General features: G+C 40.3%; 1 protein-coding gene across 5 annotated transcripts in view; it reads left to right on the top strand.

The window, feature by feature from the left end:
* The window catches only part of Trpm7 (transient receptor potential cation channel subfamily M member 7), a 98,930-nt gene that overhangs the window by 5,499 nt on the left and 71,149 nt on the right, over window positions 1-22,282 (top strand). For all 5 annotated transcript variants that reach the window (XR_008214845.1, XM_052723049.1, XM_052723048.1 and 2 more), the window contains exon 2: window positions 16,451-16,530. Coding sequence is in view for 4 of the 5 variants with exons in the window: in XM_052723049.1 (XP_052579009.1) it covers window positions 16,451-16,530 (80 nt within the window). In the remaining variant the exon portion in view is untranslated. The remainder of the gene's footprint in view (window positions 1-16,450; window positions 16,531-22,282) is intronic.

Raw genomic sequence — 22,282 nt, 5'->3', positions numbered from 1 at the left:
ACTGGCATTGAACTCATAGAGATCTGCCTGCTTCTGCCTCCCAGTTGCTAGGATTAAAAGGGTTCACCACTATGCCTGGCTCAGTGTGTCACCTTTAAATGGTATTTTGTAGCTATTAAACTAGTTTGGATGGTTCATGTATACAAATGAATTGGAGAATTGAACCTTTCAGTTTATTTTAAAAAGTTACTGATTCTAATTTGAAGTGGATTAGTACTTTTAGAGATTTATTGATCCTCTGATTCAGTTCCATTTATATTTAGAAAATGGTTACCTAGCTAACACTTTTGGTTAGTATGCTCAGTTCCCTGAAGATTTAGACTTTTTAGAACCTATTAAGTCTTTCTGTGCAAAGGTGAGCAGTTCTTCAACTTTGGTAGACTTGGCTCTTACTGAGCATCTTTATCAGATCAAAATCATTTTTCTCTCTTTCTTTTTAAGAATGGGTCTGGCTGTTTTGCCTAGGCTGATTTCCACCTCCTAGGCCTAAGGGATCCTTGTGCCTCCACCTCCTGAATAACTAACTGTAGTTGTATGCTGCTCCACCTAGTCTAATGGCACAGCGTGCTATCATTATTCACTTCTAAAGGTAGACGGTCATTTTTCTCTTTGACATCAGGAGCTATGCTAGGATTAACGTCTGTGAAGCACTTTTTTTTTGTCTCTCCTATCATTATTCAAACACACCAATAACCTAACACCTCAACTATCCAAATTCCAGAGTGCTGGAAACCTAACCCTTTCCTTTACTCATGGGAATTCAAGACTCCTGAGCTAAGTTATATTGAGAATTTAGCAACCTTGACAAGTTTACATATCGTAAAAGTATGAACAAAGTGAAATTTAACAGGTGTGGTTACCCACTTTCTTCTGACAGTTTGTTAGTGTGCCAAAAGTGATAGAAGAAAAGGTGGCCAAGAAGCTGTTACTATGAGGAGACGACTGGAGAAGCACTTTTTTATTTGAGAAAGAGAGCTTCACCTTACCTTTTAACATGTGAATCAAGTCTTCGTAATGTTTAAGAATATAATTTACTATAACAGACACAGGATATTGTATGTATATAATAGGCTTGAAACAAAATTTGATATGATTAGCTAGTAGATGTTAGCATTTAGATGTGGCTATTGTCCTGAATGTTTTACATATGCCAGTTATAAATCACTCAAGAAAAGTATGAATAAACACTTATTTCTCTATTAATTACCTAAGAAGATAAGCACAGTAACTTATTAAAGATTCCCAAGGTGTTGATCTGCCTGCGAGTGGAGCTTGGTGTTTTTTTTTTTTTTTTTTTTTTTGGTTTTCGAGACAGGGTTTCTCTGTGTAGCTTTGCGCCTTTCCTGGAACTCGCTTTGGAGACCAGGCTGGCCTCGAACTCACAGAGATCCGCCTGCCTCTGCCTCCCGAGTGCTGGGATTAAAGGCGTGTGCCACCACTGCCCGGTGGAGCTTGGTTTTTGTTTTTGTTGTTTTTTAGTTGTTTTTGAGACAAGGTTTCTCTGTGTAGCTTTGGTGCCTGTCCTGGATATCACTCTGTAGACCAGTCTGGCCTTGAACTCACAGAGATCTGCCTAGGTCTGCCTCTTGAGTGCTGGGATTAAAGGCGTGCGCCACCACCGCCTGACTAGAGCTTGGTTTTAAGGAGATGTATACTTGTGAGATTTCAAATGAAAGGTGTTAAGTTGTTGTTGTTTTGTTTTGTTTTAAACTAAGATTGGAAGCTGGAGAGATGTCTCAGTAGTTGAAGAGCACTTGCTGTTCTTCCCAGAGGATCAGAGTTTGGTTCTTAGCACCTGCATTGGGCAGCTCACAATCAGCTGTAACTCCAGCTGCAGGGGGTCTGACACCCTCTTTTGACATCTGAGAGTATTAACAAGCACAAGGCACATATACATAATAAAGATAAAAATCTTAGTTTTTAAAAAGTAAAATCACTGTAAATCTCCCCCCCCACACACACACACACAAGGTTTTCTCTGTGTAGTTCTGACTGTTCTGGAATTCACTCTGTAGGCCAGGCTAGCCTCGGACTCAGAGATCCACCTGCCCCTGCCTCTGCCTCCGTAGTGCTGGGATTAAAGATGGCAGGTATATTTGTTGCTTATACCATAATTTCTTCCAGTGACATGAAACTTAGTAGAATTTACTTTATTGTTAAGCTCCTTATATGTAGATAGGTTACATACAACTCAGTTTTATTAATTTTACTTTGACATAGTACAGACTTAAACTACGTGAGGGATTCTTAGTAGATTGGAAAAGTCATCTACTAAACTAAATAGATTCTTTGAGAGTAAATTCTGTATTAAGGACTGAGAAACATGTATGTATCAATAAAGAGCTATGAAAATACTCGGAAATAGACCATATGTTAATACCATTTGCTTATAGTATAAAAACTAGGCTTTCTAGTAGATAATGCCCCAGTACTTATTTAGGTTTCCCCTTTTCAGAATAATTTTTGTTATATATCCAGATATTATCCTTGGCTATTGGTGGGTATATACATTTATTTGATGTATCTGCTGTTTTGTTAGGAAAAAAGTCACTTTATTAAGAGAAGCTTCCTCTAAGCATCTGCTTTGAATGAGCATGTATAGCCAGAGGTTTCTCTAGACGAATCTTTCCCATCCATGGTTCCTCAGCCACTTATAAAATAATTACTCGCCGGGTGGTGATGGTGCATGCCTTTAATCCCAGCACTTGGGAGGCAGAGGCAGGCGGATCTCTGCGAGTTCAAGGCCAGCCTGGTCTCCAAAGCAAGTTCCAGGAAAGGTGCAAAGCTACACAGAGAAACCCTGTCTCAAAAAACAAACAAACAAACAAAAAATTACTCAAAGGCTTATATTAATTACAAACTGTATGGCTCAGGCTTCTTGCTAACTAGCTCTTTCATCTTAAATTAACCCATTTCTATTAATCTATATGTTGCCACATGGCCATGGCATTACCGGTCTGCTGGCATCTTGTTGCTCCTTGGACGGCAGGATGGCATCTCTCCTGACTCCACCCTTCTTTGTCTCTGTCTTCAGTTTGAATGTCCCACCTAACCTTATTCTGCCTTGCCATTGAACAGCTTTATAATTAACCAATGAGAGCAACACATATTCACAGCGTACAGAAAGACATCCCACAGCAGACATATTTCCATATCTCAGGCATTTGAACACTTGGTCCCCAGTTGGCGGTGCTGTTTGGGGAGGTTTAGGTGGTACAATCTTGCTGAAGAAAGTATATCATTGGGGGTGGGCTTTGAGATTAAAAAGTCTAGTGTACTTCCAGTTCTTGCTCTGCTTCATATTTATGGTAAAGGGTGTTAGTCTCCTGTTCCTGCCGCTTTCCCACCATGATGAACTCTTATCCCTCTGAAACTGTAAGCCCCAATGAAGTCTTTATAAGTTACCTTGCTCTTGGTGTTTTATCACAGCAACAGGAAAGTAACTAAGCATTCGTCATTAACTAGTGAGCTTTCCCGTTAGCCCAGCAGTTCTCGACTTGTGAGTTTCGACCTCTTTGGCAAACCTCTGCCTCCAAAAATATTTACATTACGATTCATAACAGTAGCAAAATTACAGTTATGAAGTAGCAATGAAAATAATTTTATGGCTGGGGGTCACCACACTATGAAGAACTGTATTAAAGTGTTGCAGCGTTAGGAAAGTTGAGAACCACTCCTCTAGCTTCTTTGTGGTTTTAATTTTTTTAAAGTATTTATGTGTGACACCCCTCTCGTCTTCCCCACCCATATCGTAATCCAGGGCCTGCTTGGATTTACTTGGAGCAACACTGTTGGAATGTGTCTGGCTCAGAACCGTGACATTTTAAACCTAGCTAAACTACTTGAAAGCCAAGAAGAAACCCTTTAGTTCCTGATGCCTACCCAGTGCTGCATTCTGGACTCACTTATTCCAGTTCTTGTGGATCCTGCTCCATTTACTGACTCATCCCAAAGCCTTTGAGTTCCTCTTCAGTCTCAGACCCTGTGTGTTGCCTCAGCCAACAGAGGGCCAAAAGAGTCACCCTTCGTGTTTTCAGCAAGCTCACTTCTTCCCATAGTCTCCTTCCAGCTACTTGGAAGGTGTAAGACTGAAATTATGATGCTAGATTAGCAAACAGAACCTTTAATTGTTGCCCACCCATCCTATTATCAGGAAAATTACTGAGTTTCAATATCTGATCAGCTATAAGCAATGTTGCTAATTTCACTGTCTAGCTAGCAGTTTCGAGGGTGTTCGTTAGACTTTTTTTTTTAATTTTTTTTTTTACTAAATTTTATTTTAAGGTAACTAAAATTAATATATCAAAAGTTACATAATATATATGAATGTATGTATTGTAGTTAGGGTTTTTATTGACTGAAAGCACATGGAATCTTAAAAAGTCAAAAACAAGCAGAATACAGAACAATGGTTACCAGGAGTGGGATGGTAGAGTGTCAGGATAAAGACTGAAAGCCCTTTCCTGCCTGATCTTCATATGGAAGAATGATGCTCCAGAAGAGCCTGTAGGGTAGGTGCAAGAGGTAGATGCTTTATAAAGGGCCATATACTCTGTGTGGCTCAGCACTTTTGGGGCTTTTCCCCTCAGATCACTTGCCCACTCCCATTCTCAGGATGCTTTCCCTTTCTGAAACTGTCTCTATTTTTTTTTTTTTTTTTTTGGTTTTTGGTTTTTGGTTTTTCTGGATCTTGCTCTGTAGACCAGGCTGGCCTCAAATTCAGAGATCCGCCTGGCTCTGCCTCCCGAGTGCTGGGATTAAAGGTGTGCGCCACCACCACCCCCCGGCTCTACTCCTATTTCTAATCATGTGTCACGGGTCCAGTTCTTTGCTGTGGGACGTAAGAACCTAAATACTTAGGCAGGAACCTTTAGACTCAGATCCACACCTATAACATTGGGAGAGAATCGAGGGATAATGTTTAAAGTGTTTAAATTTATACTCATAAGAGGAATACAATCTGGAAATCTAATTGACATGATGAATGTTTTGTATACTTGAAATCTGCTGAGAGTATATTTGGATGATAGATACATTAGTTGAATTACAGTTGCTTCACAGTTTCAGATTGCATACCTTGAAGATACACTACTTTTCTTACTGTTTTGTTTTGAAACTGGGTCTGGCTTACAACCCAGTTAGCCCGGAACTCTTTGTGTATCCCAGACTGGCCTCAAATCCCTAATCCTCCTGCTTCCACCTTCTAAGTGTTGGAATCATAGGCAGTGCCACTACACCTAGATAATTCATACAGTTCTTTTTTCTTAACTTGCTTTTTTTTTTGTTGTTGTTGTTGTTTTTGGTTTTTTGAGACAGGGTTTCTCTGTGTAACAGTCCTGGCTGTCGTAGAAGCATACAGTTCTTATTAGTCAGTTATACATCAGTAAAGATATAAATTTTTTCGGAGGCTGGAGAGATGGCTCAGAAGTTAAGAGCACTGGCTGTTTTTCCAGAGGACCCAGATTCAGTTCCCAGCATCCATATGACAGCTTACAACTATATGTAATTCCAGTCCCAGGGGATCTGACACCTTCATACCAATGCACATAAAATAAAGTTAAATAAATTATTTTAAAAAAACGAAAGAAAGAAGCCGGGTGGTGGTGGTGCACGCCTTTAATCCTAGCACTTGGGAGGCAGAGGCAGGTGGATTTCTGTGAGTTCGAGGCCAGCCTAGACCACAGAGTGAGTTCCAGGAAAGGCGCAAAGCTACACAAGAGAAACCCTGTCTAGAAACCCCCCCACACACACACAAAAAAAGAAAGTTTTTTCTCTCCCTCTAAGAACAAAAAAGCAGGATTAGATTTATCTGCTCTATGGTTGATCTAAGAACTCTCACAAGAGAGGAACAATTGATGCTGACTTGTTGATAATCTGTGGTCTTTTTTAAAAGAAATTTTTTGATTTTTATCATTTTGTGTGTATGGGTGTTTTGCCTGCATGTATGTTTGTGTACCATGTGTAAGCAATGATAGTTGAGGCTAGAAAGGGCCTCAGACTCACTAGAACTGGACTTTCGGGTGGTTGTGAGCCACAGTGTGAGTGCTGAGAATTAAACTCAGGTCCTCTGGAAGAGCAGCCAGTGCTCTTAACCAATGATCCATTTCTCCATCACCATCTGTGACTTTCTGAAGTCCTTATCTTTCGTTGGGTCTAGGAAGATTCCTTGGAAGATGTAGTAGATATTTGTCTGTTGCAACATATGGAAGAAGGGGTATATTTGGATTTATAGTTCAGAAGGATAGAGTCTCTGTCATGGTGGGGAAGGCCGACAGCAGGTGTATGAGTCATACCTGACAGTCAGGAAGCAGAGAGATTAAATTTCATCTGCATAGAGCAAGCAAAGAAAGAATGAGTTGGGCAATCCTATGAAACCTTAAAGCCTGCCCTCAGTGATTATTTCCTTCAGCAAGATTCCGCCCAAAGGTTACATAAAATCCCCAAATAATACCACCACCTGGGTTCAAGTGTTCAAATACATGAGTCTGTGAGGGACATTTCTTTTTTTTTTTTTTTTTTTTTTTTTTTTTTTGAGACAGGGTTTCTCTGCGTAGCTTTGCGCCTTTCCTAGAACTCACTTGGTAGCCCAGGCTGGCCTCGAACTCACAGAGATCCGCCTGTCTCTGCCTCCCGAGTGCTGGGATTAAAGGCGTGCGCCGCCGCCGCCGCCGCCGCCGCCGCCGCCGCCGCCGCCGCCGCCGCCGCCACCACCCGGCAAGGGACATTTCTTATTCAAACTACCACTGTAAGTTTTTGTACTCCCATGACTTTATTGTATATTATTATATAAAGCAATTATTTACATACTTTATTATTTTGGAACAAGATCTTTCTCTGTAGCTCAGGTTGGCCTTGGACTCACTATAGCCCAAGCTGGCTTTAAACTAGTGTGTTGTGGAATATTTATATGTTGTGTGAAGGTACATTGCTATGATTGGTGTAATAAAAAGCTGAACGGTCAATAGCTAGGCAGGAAGTATAGGCAGGACTTCCAGGCAGAGAAAGGAAGTAGGAAGAAATAATCCGGTGCAGGGGAGAAGCCAGCCAGTCACTGAACGAGTAATATACACACAATGGGATAGAGGAAAAAGCCACATGATAGACTGTAGATTAATAAAAATATGAGTTAATTTAAGTTATAAGAGCTAGTGGGACAAGCCCAAGCTAAGGTCAAGCTTTCATAATTAATAGTAAGTCTCTGTGTCATTATTTGTTAGTTGGCAACCCAAAGAAAAATCTGACTATATTAGTGAGCCTTCTGCCTTAGCATCCTAAGTGCTAGATTACAGCTGTGTACTACCATTCATGGCTCTATAAAGTAAATTATAAACAACTATCTTCAGGTATCTTGCATACAAAACTGTAGTTGGAAGTTTTCCTGTGTCCCGACCAGCGGTCGGGACAGATTTCTCCCACTCACATCTGCCAAGTAAATACACAGAGGCTTATATTAATTATAACTGCTTGGCCATTAACTCAGGCTTTTTTACTTTTAACATAGTAAAATTATATATAATAGAACAGTTATCAAGCAGGAATTACAGTTATAATATCTAGTCTATTTGTATTTGGCAAAATTAAAGAAAATATTCTATCTATCCTATATTTATGAGTCTGAAGTTTCATATCTAATGTATCTTTTATCATAACCAAGGAAAATTATAACTATCTACTCTTAAACTATATCAAAGACCCCAGAAGAATATATTACCTAAGTAAGTAGGAAATGCATTGTAAGCAACTTCTAAAAATCTAGAATGGTAGCCACAGCTGGCTGCCTGGACAGTCACCTATAGTTCCTCTGTAATGTTTGGGCATCCATTCTTCAGCCTACAGGCCTAGAGTCTCTCATTCGCTTCTTCCTGTGTCCTGTAGAACGTCTGGCAGTCTCCTCTGCAAAGCAGGAACCTGAAGGACCATTTCATCTTGCCAAGTTTAGTGGTCACGTTCCTGTGCGTCCTGCATGTCTAGTCAATACAACATTTTGTCAAGCAGTCCAGTCTCTTGCTCAAATGGCTATTTTTGCCAAGAAGAAGATGAACTCCATATAGAGTGTCTTTAACGCCCATCTTTCTCTTTGAAGTAAATCATTGCTGACAGGAGCAGATGTGTCTCATTGTCCAGAAAGTCTAAATTTTTAAACCATTTTAAATGCCATATTCTGTAGGTCTTTGAAGTGTTTGAAGATTACCTACCTAATTGAAATATATCTATGTATACCTAGAAAATGTAACTAACATGACTATAAGTTTGATTATCATGGATGACTAATTATTAATCTGTATTTCTTAATTATACAATTTCAAATGAGCTTTACAAAATACCTTAAACAAGAATAGAAATATACATACAGTATGACAAAATTAACTTTAAATTTGTAAGGAACTAAAATCTAGCTGGGCGGCGGTGGTGCACTCCTTTAATCTAGCACTCGTGGGGCAGAGCAAGTCAGATCTCTGTGAGTTCAAGGCCAGCCTGGTCTACAGAGGAAGATCTAGGACAGGCACCAAAACTACACAGAGAAACCCTGTCTTGAAAAAAACAAAACTAGGGACTCTGACCCTGCCACATGGTACCAAGCCTCAGCTTGGCCTCTTCATTCCTGGACCTTCTGCTGCAACTGAGGCTGCATCTTTACCACTGGCCTCTCCTGATCTCTCATAGTGCCAGGCCCCAGCTGTTCTCCTTGACTCTTTCATTCCTTTAGAACCAAGTATCACTCTTATACATCACCAAGTTTGGCTGCCAACACGAGGTACAGCTTTGGCCCCCTCTGGACCAAAGCTTTTATGTACTAACCCTGAGGAAACACTTCCCAGAAGATTTTGCCTCAGTTATGCTGTTCTCTTCTTAATTTTTTTTCAAGGTTTCTTTTTTTTTTTTTTAAAGATTTATTTATTTATTATGTATGCAGTATTCTGCCTGTATGTGTGCCTTCACATCAGATCTCGTTATAGATGGTTGTGAGCCACCATGTGGTTGCTGGGAATTGAACTCAGGACCTCTGGAAGAGCAGCCACTGCTCTTAACCTCTGAGCCATCTCTCCAGCCCTTGTTTTTTGTTTTTTAAGACAGGGTTTCTCTGTGTAGTTTTGGTGCCTGTCCTGGATCTCACTCTGTAGACCAGGCTGGCTCTGCCTCCTGAGTGCTGGGATCAAAGGTGTGAGCCACCACTGCCTGGCTAATCTTTTTCAAGTTTTGATCATTTGTTACTTTTTTTGGTTTTTCTAGACAAGGTTTCTCTGTGTAGCCCTGGCTCTCCTGGAACTCACTCTGTAGTCTAGGCTGGCCTTGAACTCAGAGATCCACCTGCCTCTGTCTCCTGAGTGATGGGTTTAAAGGCATGCACCACCACTCCTGGGTTATTTGTTGTTCTTGCTTTTTTTTTTTTTTTTGGTCTGTTGGAGCTGAGGACCAAACCCAGGGTCTTGTGCTTGCTAGGCAAGCGCTCTACCACTGAGCTAAATCCCCAACCCCTATTTGTTTTTCTTAAAGACTTATTTTTGACTGGACTCAGATTTAGAAGTAGAAGCTTTCAGACAGTCCACATCTATGTCTCTTGACAATCTGTTCCTGGCACTTTGGCTTCCTTCATTCTCTTGTCCAAAGTTTAGCATATTCTGAAACCTGTTCTTTGCTTTTATTCTTGTGTTGTTTCTTCCGAGTAATATGTTGGCATTTATGTTGCAGGACATGTGGAGTAACAAGATTTCAATCTTGGGTGCTTTGGTCCTGGACTCCTTATATTCTTTGTTCAAGAACTGTCTGATATCATATTGATACACATCATCTTCTTTAAAGAGTTTGAAAAGCTTTCAGACTCTGTGAGCTCTTTTGGCCCCCAACCCTTGAGGTACAGTAATATCTGTCAGCCATTGAGGCACAGTAGTACTCTGTTAGTCCAGGAAAACACACATGCATGCACTCTTTCCCTCCCTCTTTCCCTCTGCCTTTCTCTCCCCACCTCCCTCTTAACAATAACCAAGTTGAGAGTGTCCAGATTGGCATCCAGAATGCATCCCAGAACAGACTTGTGCTTCCTCTCTCCAGTTCTTGCTCTATAACAAGAATGCCCCTTACTCAACAGCAGGCACACTCTGCCACGGCTCAAGACACCTTGCTTCATAGGAAAACCTTGTTTGTTGTTCCCACCACATGTTCTACCACATAGAACCTCTCCACTCCTCACCCAGAGCACCAGCAGCTACTTCTGCGGCCATGTGCTTCTCATAGAAAGTACGAAGTCTGCGTTCATCACCCACTTCAGTGAGCTTCTGACAGCTGATGGCTGGGAAGGAGATATTCAGCTTCATCTCAACACGACCGACTGCCTAGGAGGTGCCACAAAAAGAGTTGTTCTTTCCTTTTTTTTTTTTAATTTTATTTTCCAAGACAAGGTTTTTCTATGTAACAGTCCTGATTATCCTGGAACTCACTCTGTAGACTAGGCTAGCCTCTAACTCACAGAGATCTGCCTGCCTCGGCCCCCTGAGTGCTGGAGTGCACCACCACCATCTGGCAAGCTGTTCTCTTTTTTAAATTATTTATTTTTAATTTATTTGCATTGGTGTTTTGCCTGCATGTATGTTTATCAGATCTTGGAGTTATAGACAGTTGTGAGCTGTCATGTGGGTGCTGGGAATTGAACCCAGGTCCACTGGAAGAACAGCCAGTGCTCTTAACTGCCATCTCTCTATCCCAAGCTGTTCTTTTCTTAATCATAGCTGATTCTTCAGCCCCTGTTGACCAGTATGGATTGTCCCAGCAAAGCAAAGATTTCACTTTAGTGGTTCTGGTCTCTTGTTAATGAAAGCTGATTCTTCTATACCAGCTGACCAGAACCACAGGTTTTTAATTCAGTATATGGAATGGTCCCCATATAATTTTTAAGAAACTCAAGCTTCCTCTGAAATGGCACAAGCTAGGCCTCTGTTGTCTGCTCTGTTCTCAGCATTATCTTCTGAGTTCCCACAGCAGCTCGTTAAACTCCGAACACTCAGTGGGTTTTCCAGCCCAAAGTTCTAATGCCCTTTGACAGTTATCCCCCAAACATGGTCAAGTCTGTTATAGAAATGTCGTATAATGTAGGTACCAATTTCTATTTTAGTTAGGGTTTCTGTTTCTGTTGTGAAAAAACACCATGACTAAAGCAAACTGAGGAGGAAAGGGTTTATTTCAGCTTACAACTCTCAGGTCACACTCCACCATTCACTAAGAAAAGTCAGAGCAGGAATTCACAGGGAGGAATTGAGGCAGAAGTCATGGAGGAACACTGCTTACTGGCTTGATCATATGGCTTGCTCAGTCTGCTATATTATATGAACCAAGACCACCTGCCCAGGGATAGATAGCACTGGCCCCAGTGTGGTGGGCTCTTCTATATCAATCATTAGTAACCACAGACTTACCTACAGTTCATATGAGGGAAGCATTTTAGGTGTAGATTTCTTTTTATAACTTTGCTTGGCTTCTCGTCTTGATGGCACTTGTAATCTCCACAGTAGAGAGCTGTATTTCAGTCACTACAGTATTGAGAGAATTAATTTGCCATTTGCTGAGATAGGCAAAACTGCATGAAGAATGAGTGTTTGCATGAAGGTTCAATTTTAAGTTTGAGGTGCATTTTAGGTATCAAAAGAGCTGAATGCCAGGCAATTGATATGTGACATAAGAGTTTAAGTGGAAGATTTGGATTGAAATACAATTTTTTGTTTGAGATCTCTATATAGATCAGGCTGTCCTTGAACTCACTCCCAAGTGCTGGGATCAAAAAGGTGTGCACCACCACACCTGGCCTGCAATTTTTTTTTTTCCAGTGTTGAGATGGAATGTAGAAATAACTTTTTAAAGGGCTGGAGAGATGGCTCAGGAGTTAAGGGCACTGGCTGCTCTTCTAGAGGTCCTTAGTTAATTAATTCCCAGCACCTACATGGTGACTCAAAAACCATCTGTAATGAGATCTGGTGCCGCCTTCTGGCACGCAGACATACATGCGGACAGAACACTATACATAAAAATAAATAAATCTTTAAAAAAAATAAAAAATTAAGTATACCAGCCTTTAAAAGATTGAGACGGAAGGTTGGGCATGGGGGTACTAATCTCAGCATAGAAACAGAGGCAGGCAGATCTCTTGAGTTTGAGACCATTGTATTCCAGCCCTAGAGTTCTAGGCTAGCCAGGTCTGCATAGTGAGACTTGTCTTGTCATTTAATTTCATTTCATTTTATTTCCCTCCCTCCCTCCCTCCCTCCCTCCCCTTCCTCCCCTTCCTCCTTCCTCCCGTCCCTTCCTCCCTTAAGGAAGGAAAATAAAAACAACTGGAGAGGGCTGGGTATATAGCATAGTGGTAGAACGTCATTAGTTATGGGCATGTCCCTGAATTCAGTCCCTGAGAACCAACCCCCACCTTAAAAAAACAAACAAACAAACAAAAAACCAAAAAACTGGGAAAGGAAATGAAGAGTGGACCATGTAGTAACAGTCAGTAATGATCTACTTTATTAAGTGCTTCTCTTTTATAAGTGAGAACAAAGTCTGAGAATTGACCTGGGGATCTAAAGAATGTCAGTTGGTGGTCTGTCAGACATATTTCAGAGATGGGTGTATTGGTGCATGCCTTTAATCCCAGCATTCTAAAGTCAACGGCAGGTGGATCTCTTTGAGTTTGAGGCCAGTTTGATCTTTATAGTTCCAGGCCAACCAGAGTTGCATAGGGAGACTCTGTTTCAATAACATTGAAACTTACATAAGAAAGTTGACTTGAAAAGCCTGACTCTATACAGTAGATTCTAGAAGGTGTTGGAGGAGATGAAGAGAGTAAAATCAACACTTTCTTCTAGTGCCCTTGTGGTACCAAGTAGAGGCAGAAACTCCAACTGTTTAGCTTGAGGGAAAAGTGGAGTCAAGAAAAGGTTTGTATTTTGTCTTTAAAGAGTTGGAGATAATATGCTGCATCCTGATGAGAATGAGCCAGTTAGTATAAGGGGAAAAAACTAGAGAATTGGTGAAGAATGTCGGTATGGGATCCAAGGCCAGTGGTTGGCGTTGAGTGGGAACATAGTTGTCACATAGGGGAAAGTGACTGTGTTGATACAGTAGAAAGGTAATCTTGTTGTTTTGTTTTGGGTTCTTTTGTTTGTTTTTACTGAGACTGGGTCTGACTATGTAGCCCAGGCTGGTCACAAATGCTTAATGCTCCTCTGGCCTTTTTCCAGGAATCAGACTCAAGTTACCAGGTTTGTCCTGCACCTACTTTTGCCCTCTGAGCCAACTTGCCAGCTCTAATAGGAGTTTGTTGCAGTTCTCTTCTGCTTGCTTCAGTTTTTCTCAGTAGTGGGATAAGAGACTGAGAATGATGATGGCAAGGTGGGAGTTTGAGAAAGAAATGCAGGTATACCTGAGGAGCAAAACAATCCGTCAAGTTTCAGGTGTTCTAAAAAGACTGCCAGGGTAGTGAAGCCACAAGTTTTCCTCATGTGTTTTGTTTCCTGAGTGATGGAAGAGAAACACATTCTTCAGCAAATAACCAGATTTTAGTTAGACTAAGAAGGTTCTGGAAATACTATGCAAAATGAGTTTTGTTATGTAAGAAATGTTGAGAAAAGACCCTAAGTTCCATAAGGCCTCACTTGTGACTTTGGTGGCTGAGGGCCATGGTATAATTTTTGTCTAAGTAAGTGCATTCAAAGGAACCTTTCCTAGCAGTAAATGGAGAGTTTGAACAAAGTCAGAATGATTGAATTTTGGAAACAAGTGGGTTTGAGATGAATTAAGAGTTATCATTAGGGTGTTTGACCTTCACTCCTAATTTTGTTTCTTGTATAGTTTTCCTTTAGAAATATATCCTTCTGTATTGTCTCTGTGTGTCTGCACATGTCTGCATGCTTGTGTGTGTGTGCGTGTGCATAGGATATAACAACATTTTTTCTTATGTAGTTCTGGAAATTGAACTCAGGGACTGTACATACTAAGAATTGCTCAGACACTGAGCTGTGGTTCTACAATTTTTAATTACTCAACATTAGAGAATTTTTTTTTTTTTTTGGTTTTTCGAGACAGGGTTTCTCTGCGTAGTTTTGGAGCCTGTCCTGAACTAGCTCTGTAGCCCAGGCTGGCCTCGAACTCACAGAGATCCGCCTGCCTCTGCCTCCCAAGTGCTGGGATTACAGGCGTGCCCACCACCGCCCGGCTAGAGAATTTCTTATAACTTAACTTGATAGCTTTAGTTCTCCTTCCTGTTGTTTTTTGCTTTATTATTGTTATTATTTACACTTATTTATTTGGTGCATGTGTGTGTCCACGCACATGTGAAGATCAGAAGCCGGCTTTTGGGAGTCAGTTCTCTCTTCCTATATGTGGGCTTCAGGAATTGGATTCTTTTATCTACCAAGCCATCTTACTGGCTCAGTGATGTTTTTTAATTTTATCTTTTCTTTCTTGGAGTGTGTATGAGTGTGTGTGTGTGTGTGTGTGTGTGTGTGTGTGTGTGTGTGTGTGTGTGTGTGTCTGTGTCTGTGTCTGTGTCTGTGTGTGTTCCTGAAACAAGGTCTTAGTGGGTAGCCCAGGCTGGCCTGGGTCTCAATATGTTCCATTCTCTTGTCTCTCAAGTACTGGAATTACATGTGTACTCCACTATGCTTGGCTTAAAAGAAACTATATAATTGTTTATGTGTATGCCTGTATGTGTGAGGAAATGATACTTGAGTGTTCTTTTTTTTTGGAGGGGGTGTCTTGAGACAGGGTTTCTCTGTGTAGCACTGGCTGTCCTGGAACTCTGTAGACCTCGCTGGGCTGGCCTCAGACTCAAGAGAACCTGGTTTAAAGGCATGTGCCATTACCACCTGGCCGGCACGTTCTTAATTGTTACTTGATGTACTGTAAGTCGTGCTGTCCTTAGGCAGGTGGGCCTAGGCTATATAAGAAAGGTAGCTGGGCGGTGGGTGGTGGCACACCTCTAATCCTAGCACTCCAGAGGCAGAGGCAGGAGTATCTCTGTGAGTTCGAGGCCAGCCTGGGCTACAGAGTGAGTTCCAGGAAAGGCTCCAAAGCTAGAGAGAGAAACCCTATCTCAAAAAACAAAAACAAAACAAAACAAAATAGAAAGAAAGGTAGCTGTGTGAGACTGTAAATAGTATTTCTCCATGAGCTCTGCTTAACTTGACTTCCCTCAGTGATGAACTGTTAGTTGGAAGTGTAAGATGTTTTTGGGTTGTGGTGTTTTATCACCACCACAAGGAAGCAAACTAGAACAGACTGACCATCATTCACATCCAAGAACTGTAGATACTTGTGACTTTTGTTTTGATTCTTAAGTATTTTATTGTGAATATTGAGGGCCGATTTTATCTGTGCTTTGTTAATTACAGTGTGATCAACCAGTATGTTGTACAAGTATACATTGTATGAATATTTGTTGATTCATCTTTTATGGATAAATATACTGTCATTTTCTTGTGAAATTCCTATGTGTGCTTGAAGAAAGTGAATGGGTCTTATGTGGTATGCAGAAATAGGCATGTGTTCACTAGGTTGAACTTGTTAATTGTGTTAAAACTTTTTTTTTGGTTGTTTTTTGTTTTTTGTTTTTGTTTTTCGAGACAGGGTTTCTCTGTGTAGCTTTGCGCCGTTCCTGGATCTCGCTCTGTAAACCAGGCTGGCCTCGAACTCACAAAGATCCACCTGCCTCTCCCTCCCGAGTGCTGGGATTAAAGGCGTGCGCTGCCACCGCCCGGCTGTGTTAAAACTTTTAAAAATACCTTTCCTGAATAGAGAGAAATGTGATAAACGTATGTGATCTAGAATTGTTTAGTTATCCTCATCGAATTTTTGCTTTGTTTTTTAAATCTGTTTAATGTGGTTGATCTTACAAAAAAGATCAACACATAAATTTGGCAGATTAAATGTTTGTAATCAGTTAATAACTTACTGTATCTCCCATCTGAGCTTCCAAGATCAGATGAGATTGACTGCTTTCTGAGTGGATCATAGATAACCTTTATTTCTGTTGATGTTTAACATTTTTTTCCTGATATCTTTCCTTTGACTAGAATTTTGCTTTCTGTCTTTTTGTATCGCTGTACCATTAGCCATTTATGTGCCCTTTAGCTTTCTAGAAATACCTGATAGCTTAGGGCTTTTGTTTTCTCTAAATTAAATGTGACTGTCACTTTTGGCTCTTAAATGGCTTAGGATCATATTAATCCCTCTTGAGGCTGTGAGTCTCACACTTGGTTTGTTTCCTTTGGCACAGCACTGTTAAATCATGTTGGATTTAAGTGGAATTATTTTAATGATTTAGGTGTGCCACCACTGAGAATAGTATATAGCACATATTTAGTGGATTAAAACAAAATTAAATACCACACACATTTTTGTGTATGTATTGTGAAATCATTTCCTTAGATTAGCAGGCTGTGAAATTGTAAACCATCTTTGAACTCTGTTTTAGTCCCAGAAATCCTGGATAGAGAGCACTTTGACCAAGAGGGAGTGTGTGTATATTATACCAAGCTCCAAAGACCCTCACAGGTAAGCACACGTTGGTTTCTTCTTGGATCTTCTCAAAACTTAGATGTAAATTTATTGTTATTTGCTTGTAGTAAACAAAAGTCACATACATAATAATTTAAGGTCACTGTTAAGTTTTCTTTTGAGAATGGCAAGGGAGACCAAGCAAGGTACCAGTGTGCTGGAATTTCTTCCTTACACTGTTTAGCTGTCCCTGAATCCTAACTGTCTAATCACAGTAGAAGCTACAATAAATAAAGCTCTTGCCACTACCACCCCCATCCCAAGAACAAAAAGATACTTTAGAATTTGTTTATTGGACATCTTAATATACATGTTATAGTTGATGCTGAAGAATATGAGTTCAGTAGGCACTTCCTCTGCCGCCTTATTTGAAGATCAAACCTAAGGCCTCTCACATTCCTGTTTATATAGATTAATATTTATTAGAAAAACTGTCACCAGAGAATTATAGTTATCTAATTGCCTTTTGATCTTTTTTTTTTTTGGTTTTTCGAGACAGGGTTTCTCTGTGTAGCTTTGCGCCTTTCCTGGAACTCACTTGGTAGCCCAGGCTGGCCTCGAACTCACAGAGATCCGCCTGGCTCTGCCTCCCGAGTGCTGGGATTAAAGGCGTGCGCCACCACCGCCCGGCGCCTTTTGATCTTTAAAATGGCCTTGAGAGGAAAGGAATTTGACAGTTGACGACATTATAAATCCAGAAAAAGTTGACCTTGTGAAAGAAATAGCTAAGAAATAATCTCAATATGACTAGAGAGATGGCTCAACAGTTTAAAACTCAACAGTAAGTTTTATGCTTACTGTTATAAGTTATAACTTAGAGAGGACCCAAGTTCAGTTTCCAACATCCACATCAGGCTGCTCGCAACTGCTTATAACTCCAGCCCCAGATCTGACACACTCATTTGAACTCTGCTGTCATTCATGTATACATATCCCCCCACAGTTACACACATATGCACAGAATTACAAATAAATAAAATAAAAATGTAAAAGAAACATTCTTGGGCCAGTGAGAGATTGGCCCAGTAGGTAAAAGGGCTTTCTGTACAATCCTCATGACTAGGGTTCAGTGCAATCCCTGTGACCCACCTTGAAGGAGAGACCATTGAAAGCTGTTCTTTGACTTACTTCTGTGTGCACACACACTAGTAAATTTTAAAAAGTAATTAGTAAGATTTTTTTCTGAAGCCTAAAATTAGTAAAAAATAAATTAAAAATACAAATCAAAGGTCATTCCCTTTTCTTCTAAGGGAAGAAACATGGCAAGCATTTAAAACACTGGTTCTCAAGCTTCCGAACACTGTGATCCTTTAGTACAGTTCCTCATGTTGTGGTGACCCCCAACCATAAAATTAATTTGTTATTACTTCATAACTAATTTTGTAATGTAAACATCTGATATGTAGGGTATCTGATATTTGACCCCCGAAGGGATTACAACCCACATGTTGAGAACTGCTGATTCAGAAGATCTCTGGATCTTGTCCTTTTTCTCCGTCAGACCCTGTTCTCTGTCAGATTACCTGCTCTGTAACTTTACTTCTCTTTGATATGTGATTTTCTTTCTCCCCTCCCCTCCCCTCTCCTCTTTCCTGCCTAGCTTCAATCTCAAGGCAATCCTTTCTCAACCTCTAGAGTGCTGGGATTACAGGCATGAGTCACTATACCTAGCTAGGTATATAATTCTTTCAAAAATTGCTAAATGATCAGCACCTCTGTTACCCAGGAAGCACTGGGCTTGATCTACACCCCCCCCCCCAATGAAAGATTTTTGTCAATAATACTTTTTGTTGTTTTTGGTATTTAAAGACTCCACTGTTTATGTAATGCCAAATGATTTGTAAGAGAGTGAATTATGACTGGCAGCTAATACAAGCAGGTGCTTTATTGAATATTGGCTAGGAGAGTGGATTCTGTTATCTTTAAGAAATAGTGATAAATGGAGAATAGTTCTTTTTCTCTTCGCTTTTTCAGGACAGGGTTTCTCTGTAGCTCTGGCCATCCTGGAACTAGATCTGTAGACCAGGCTGGCCTGCCTCTTCTTCCAAATGCTAAGATTAAAGGAAAGGAGTGTTTGACCCACTACCCTGCTTCTCTCTCTCTCTTTCTTTCTCTCTTTCTCCCCCCTCTCCTCCTCTCCCTCTCCCCCTCCTCCTCTCCATGTCCCTCTCCCCGCCCCCTATTCACTCACTTACTTTTTTTTTTTTTAAAAAAAGGTTTTTTGGTTGGTTGGTTGGTTTTGTTTTGTTTTCCAAGACAAGGTTTCTCTGTGTAACAGCCCAGGCTGTCCTGGAACTCACTTTGAAGACCGGGCTGGCCTTGAACTCAGATTCATCTGGGATTAAAGGTGGACACCATCATGCTTGGAAGGTTTTTTTTTTTAAATGTGCCTGGTATGTATGGGTATGCCTGCCTGCATTTAATTGTATCATTTGCATGCATGGTGCCTGTGGAGGCCAGAAGATAATACTGATTCCCTGGAACTAGAGTTACAAGTGGTTGTGAACCTCCATGTGTTTGCTGGGAACAGAACTGGATCCTTTAAGAGCAGCAAGTGCTCTAAACTACTGAGCCATCTCTGTAGTCCATTTTTCTTTTGTTTTCGCACTGGGCCTTGCTGTGTTGCCCAGGCTAGTTTTTGAACTCCTGAACTCAGGTGATACTGTTCAGTCCTCTGGTTGCCAGGACTGCTGAAAGAAACTGTCAGCCTCTTGATTTTCAGTTGGCCATAATAGTGTATGTTATAAATTTGAATTTAGTTGATGACTCTATAGAAAATTTTTTTTTAAATGTTCTCCAGATTTTAGTAAATTCTGAAAAATTTTTTTCTTTAATTTTGTGTGTATATATGTGTTTGTGTGTGTGTGTGAGTACCTGTGTGTATGGGTGTATGTGTTTATGTAGAATGTGTGCATTCATGTGGCAACCCTCCATCTTACCTTTTGAAACAGCCACCCAGTGGCCAGGCTAGATGATCTGCAAATTCTAGGGAGCCCTTCAATATTGGGGTTGCAGGCATGCACTGTTTCTAGTCCTCCCCACCCCCTTTCTCTTTCCTAAATGTGGATGCTGGGAATCTAGACTCAGGTCTTTATGCTTGGGTGGAAAGCAGTTTACTGACTGAAGCAATTTTCCAGACCCTGCAAAGGATTTTAACTCTTTCAATCATTACAAAAACTTAATATTCCTTGAAAGAATGAAATTCTGTGATTTTTTTTTTCCAATATCTTATAGCTTACTAAAGATAAGTTCTGTTGTTATATCACAGGGAAACACGATGAATAGTTACTAACACTGGGGTTCCTATTTAGGATTCTAATTTACCATGCTAGTTCTAAGACACCATTTTTCTCCCAGAAAAGTGTGATTTTTTTTTCTTTATTAAAAACAATAGATTCAGAGCCAAGGGTGGTGACACACTTGGGAGGCAGAGCTGATGGATTTCCAAGTTCCAGGCAGAACGAGTTACAGAACAGCCAAGGCTATACAGAGAAACAAAACAAAATCTACCAAGACCCTCCCAAAATATCACCACCAACAAAACCCAATAGCTTTGGCAGGGTGTGTGTGTGTTGGTGAAAGCCTTTAATCCTAGCACGTGGAAGGCAGAGACAGGTGGATTTCTGAGTTTCAGACCAGACAAGGCTTGCATATTGAGACCTTGTTCCCCTCTCAAACAAAATCAATAGATTCTGTTATTGATAAGGACTTTGTTGTGGTTTTGTTAGTTTTACTCTGCAGTGGAAATAATATAAGCACTCATCAGACATTAAAGAAACCACAAGTTGTTATCAGATACTTTAAATGAAACTCTTCTTTCCACTACTATTCTTTGGCCATAAATTCACTTCAACAGAATATTCTAGTACTGTCCATTCCTTGACATACCTTCCAGAGAGACCTGGATAAAGAGCAGTGAATGATGAATTTAGCTCCCTAGCACTCATCTAAAGCTGAGTGTGGTCTCATGTACACAGTAATCCTAGCACTGTGGTAGGCAGAATAGGCACGTCCGGGGGCCATGCTGACATGCTAATCTAGCTGAAACAGCAACTTCCAGGTTCAGTGAAAGCAATCCTGAATCAAAAAACAATGTGGAGGGCTGAAGCAATGGCTCACTGGTTAAGAGCACTGACTGTTCTTCTAGTGGATCCAGGTTCAAATCCCAGCTTCCACATGGCAGCTCACAATTGTCTATGACTCCAGTCCAAGGGGGTTCTGGTTCCCTCTTCTTGAAGGGCATTACACACATTTGATACACAAACATAAATTCAGGCAAAACTCCCATACACATAAAATAAATCTTAAAATAATTAATAAGTTGGAGCTGGGCCATGGTAGGGCACACAGAGACAAGTGGATCTCTGAGAGTTCAAGGCCAGTTTTGTCTCTGGAGTGAGTTCCAGGACAGCCAGGGCTATATAGAGAAAACCAAGTTGAAGTGATCAAGGAAGCATATCCTTCCAAACCTCCTAGAAATAGTCTTCGCATGTCCAAGCAGATGTATGTATAACCTTCTTCCCAACTTTAACATATATACTGTTTTATCTGTTGTGTTGACTTATCTTGGAGATCATCGCTTCACTCTGGTTTTTTTTTTTTTTTTTTTTTTTGGTTTTTCGAGATAGGGTTTCTCTGTGTAGCTTTGCGCCTTTCCTGGATCTCACTCTGTAGACCAGGCTGGCCTGGAACTCACAGAGATCCGCCTGCCTCTTGCCTCCCGAGTGCTGGGATTAAAGGTGTGCGCCACCACCACTCGGTACCTGTTTTTTTTTTTTTTTTTGGAGACAGGATCTTACTGTTCAGCCCTCACTGACCTGAGACTTGGCTATGTAGACTAGACTGATTTAGAACTTAGAACCATGCTGCTGCCTCCCATATGCACCATCACACTAGACTGAAAACTTTTTAAGTGGTACTAGGAATAGAACTCTTAGCCTTGCATGTGCTAGGCAAGGGCTCCACCACTGAGCTATAGCCCAGCTTAGTTCTTTATTCTCATTTGTTGCATTTCTGAGTTCTATGTCAGAATCATTTAGTAGTACTTTATTGGTGAACATTTAAATTATATTCTGTTTTTCTCTGATGTTCAAAATGCTTATAATGTATTGTGTTACAGTTTTCATTTCTCACATACACTTCAAATGCTTTAGACTGACTTTAGTACATATTTTCAAAATGCTTTTTGGTTATTAGTGCTGGGGAGTTGAAGCCAGGGTTCCATGCCTGTTAGACAGGTGTTCTACCACTGAGCTACATCTCCAGTTCTGGTCCGTACTTTTAGAACTTGAGATAGAGTGTGAGGAATTGGTATTTTTTATTTTGACAAATATTATAAAATTGTCTTCCATAAAAATACAGTTCACAAAATATAGGTCACCAGCAGATAAAAAACTTCTCTATATGTTCATGAAGCTATTCAAATATTTTTTAAATCTTTCCTAATTGAATCTTTATATATGTTTTTACTGTCAACTCTGTTCATATTTTTTCATTGTTTTATGTTAGATTTTTACAAATTGATTTAAAGAAGCTCTTTATATATTGGGGAAACTAACTTGTTTTAAAAGTTTATGTTTAGATCTTATTAGTTGCAGATTTTTACTACATGTAAATGTAGTTTTATGTAGTTAAATTTGTCATTTTACTCTGTAGTTGCTTAGTTTTATTTCAAAATTAATAATACTTACAAGTCTATGCAAATTTAAAAAGGGTCATTTGAATGTATAAACCAAGGTGTACATGATCT

This window comes from Peromyscus californicus, unplaced genomic scaffold, assembly GCF_007827085.1.
Source record: "Peromyscus californicus insignis strain IS unplaced genomic scaffold, ASM782708v3 Scaffold_7__1_contigs__length_154581171, whole genome shotgun sequence".
NCBI lineage: Eukaryota > Metazoa > Chordata > Mammalia > Rodentia > Cricetidae > Peromyscus > Peromyscus californicus.
This window is presented reverse-complemented; position numbering and strand designations above follow the sequence as displayed.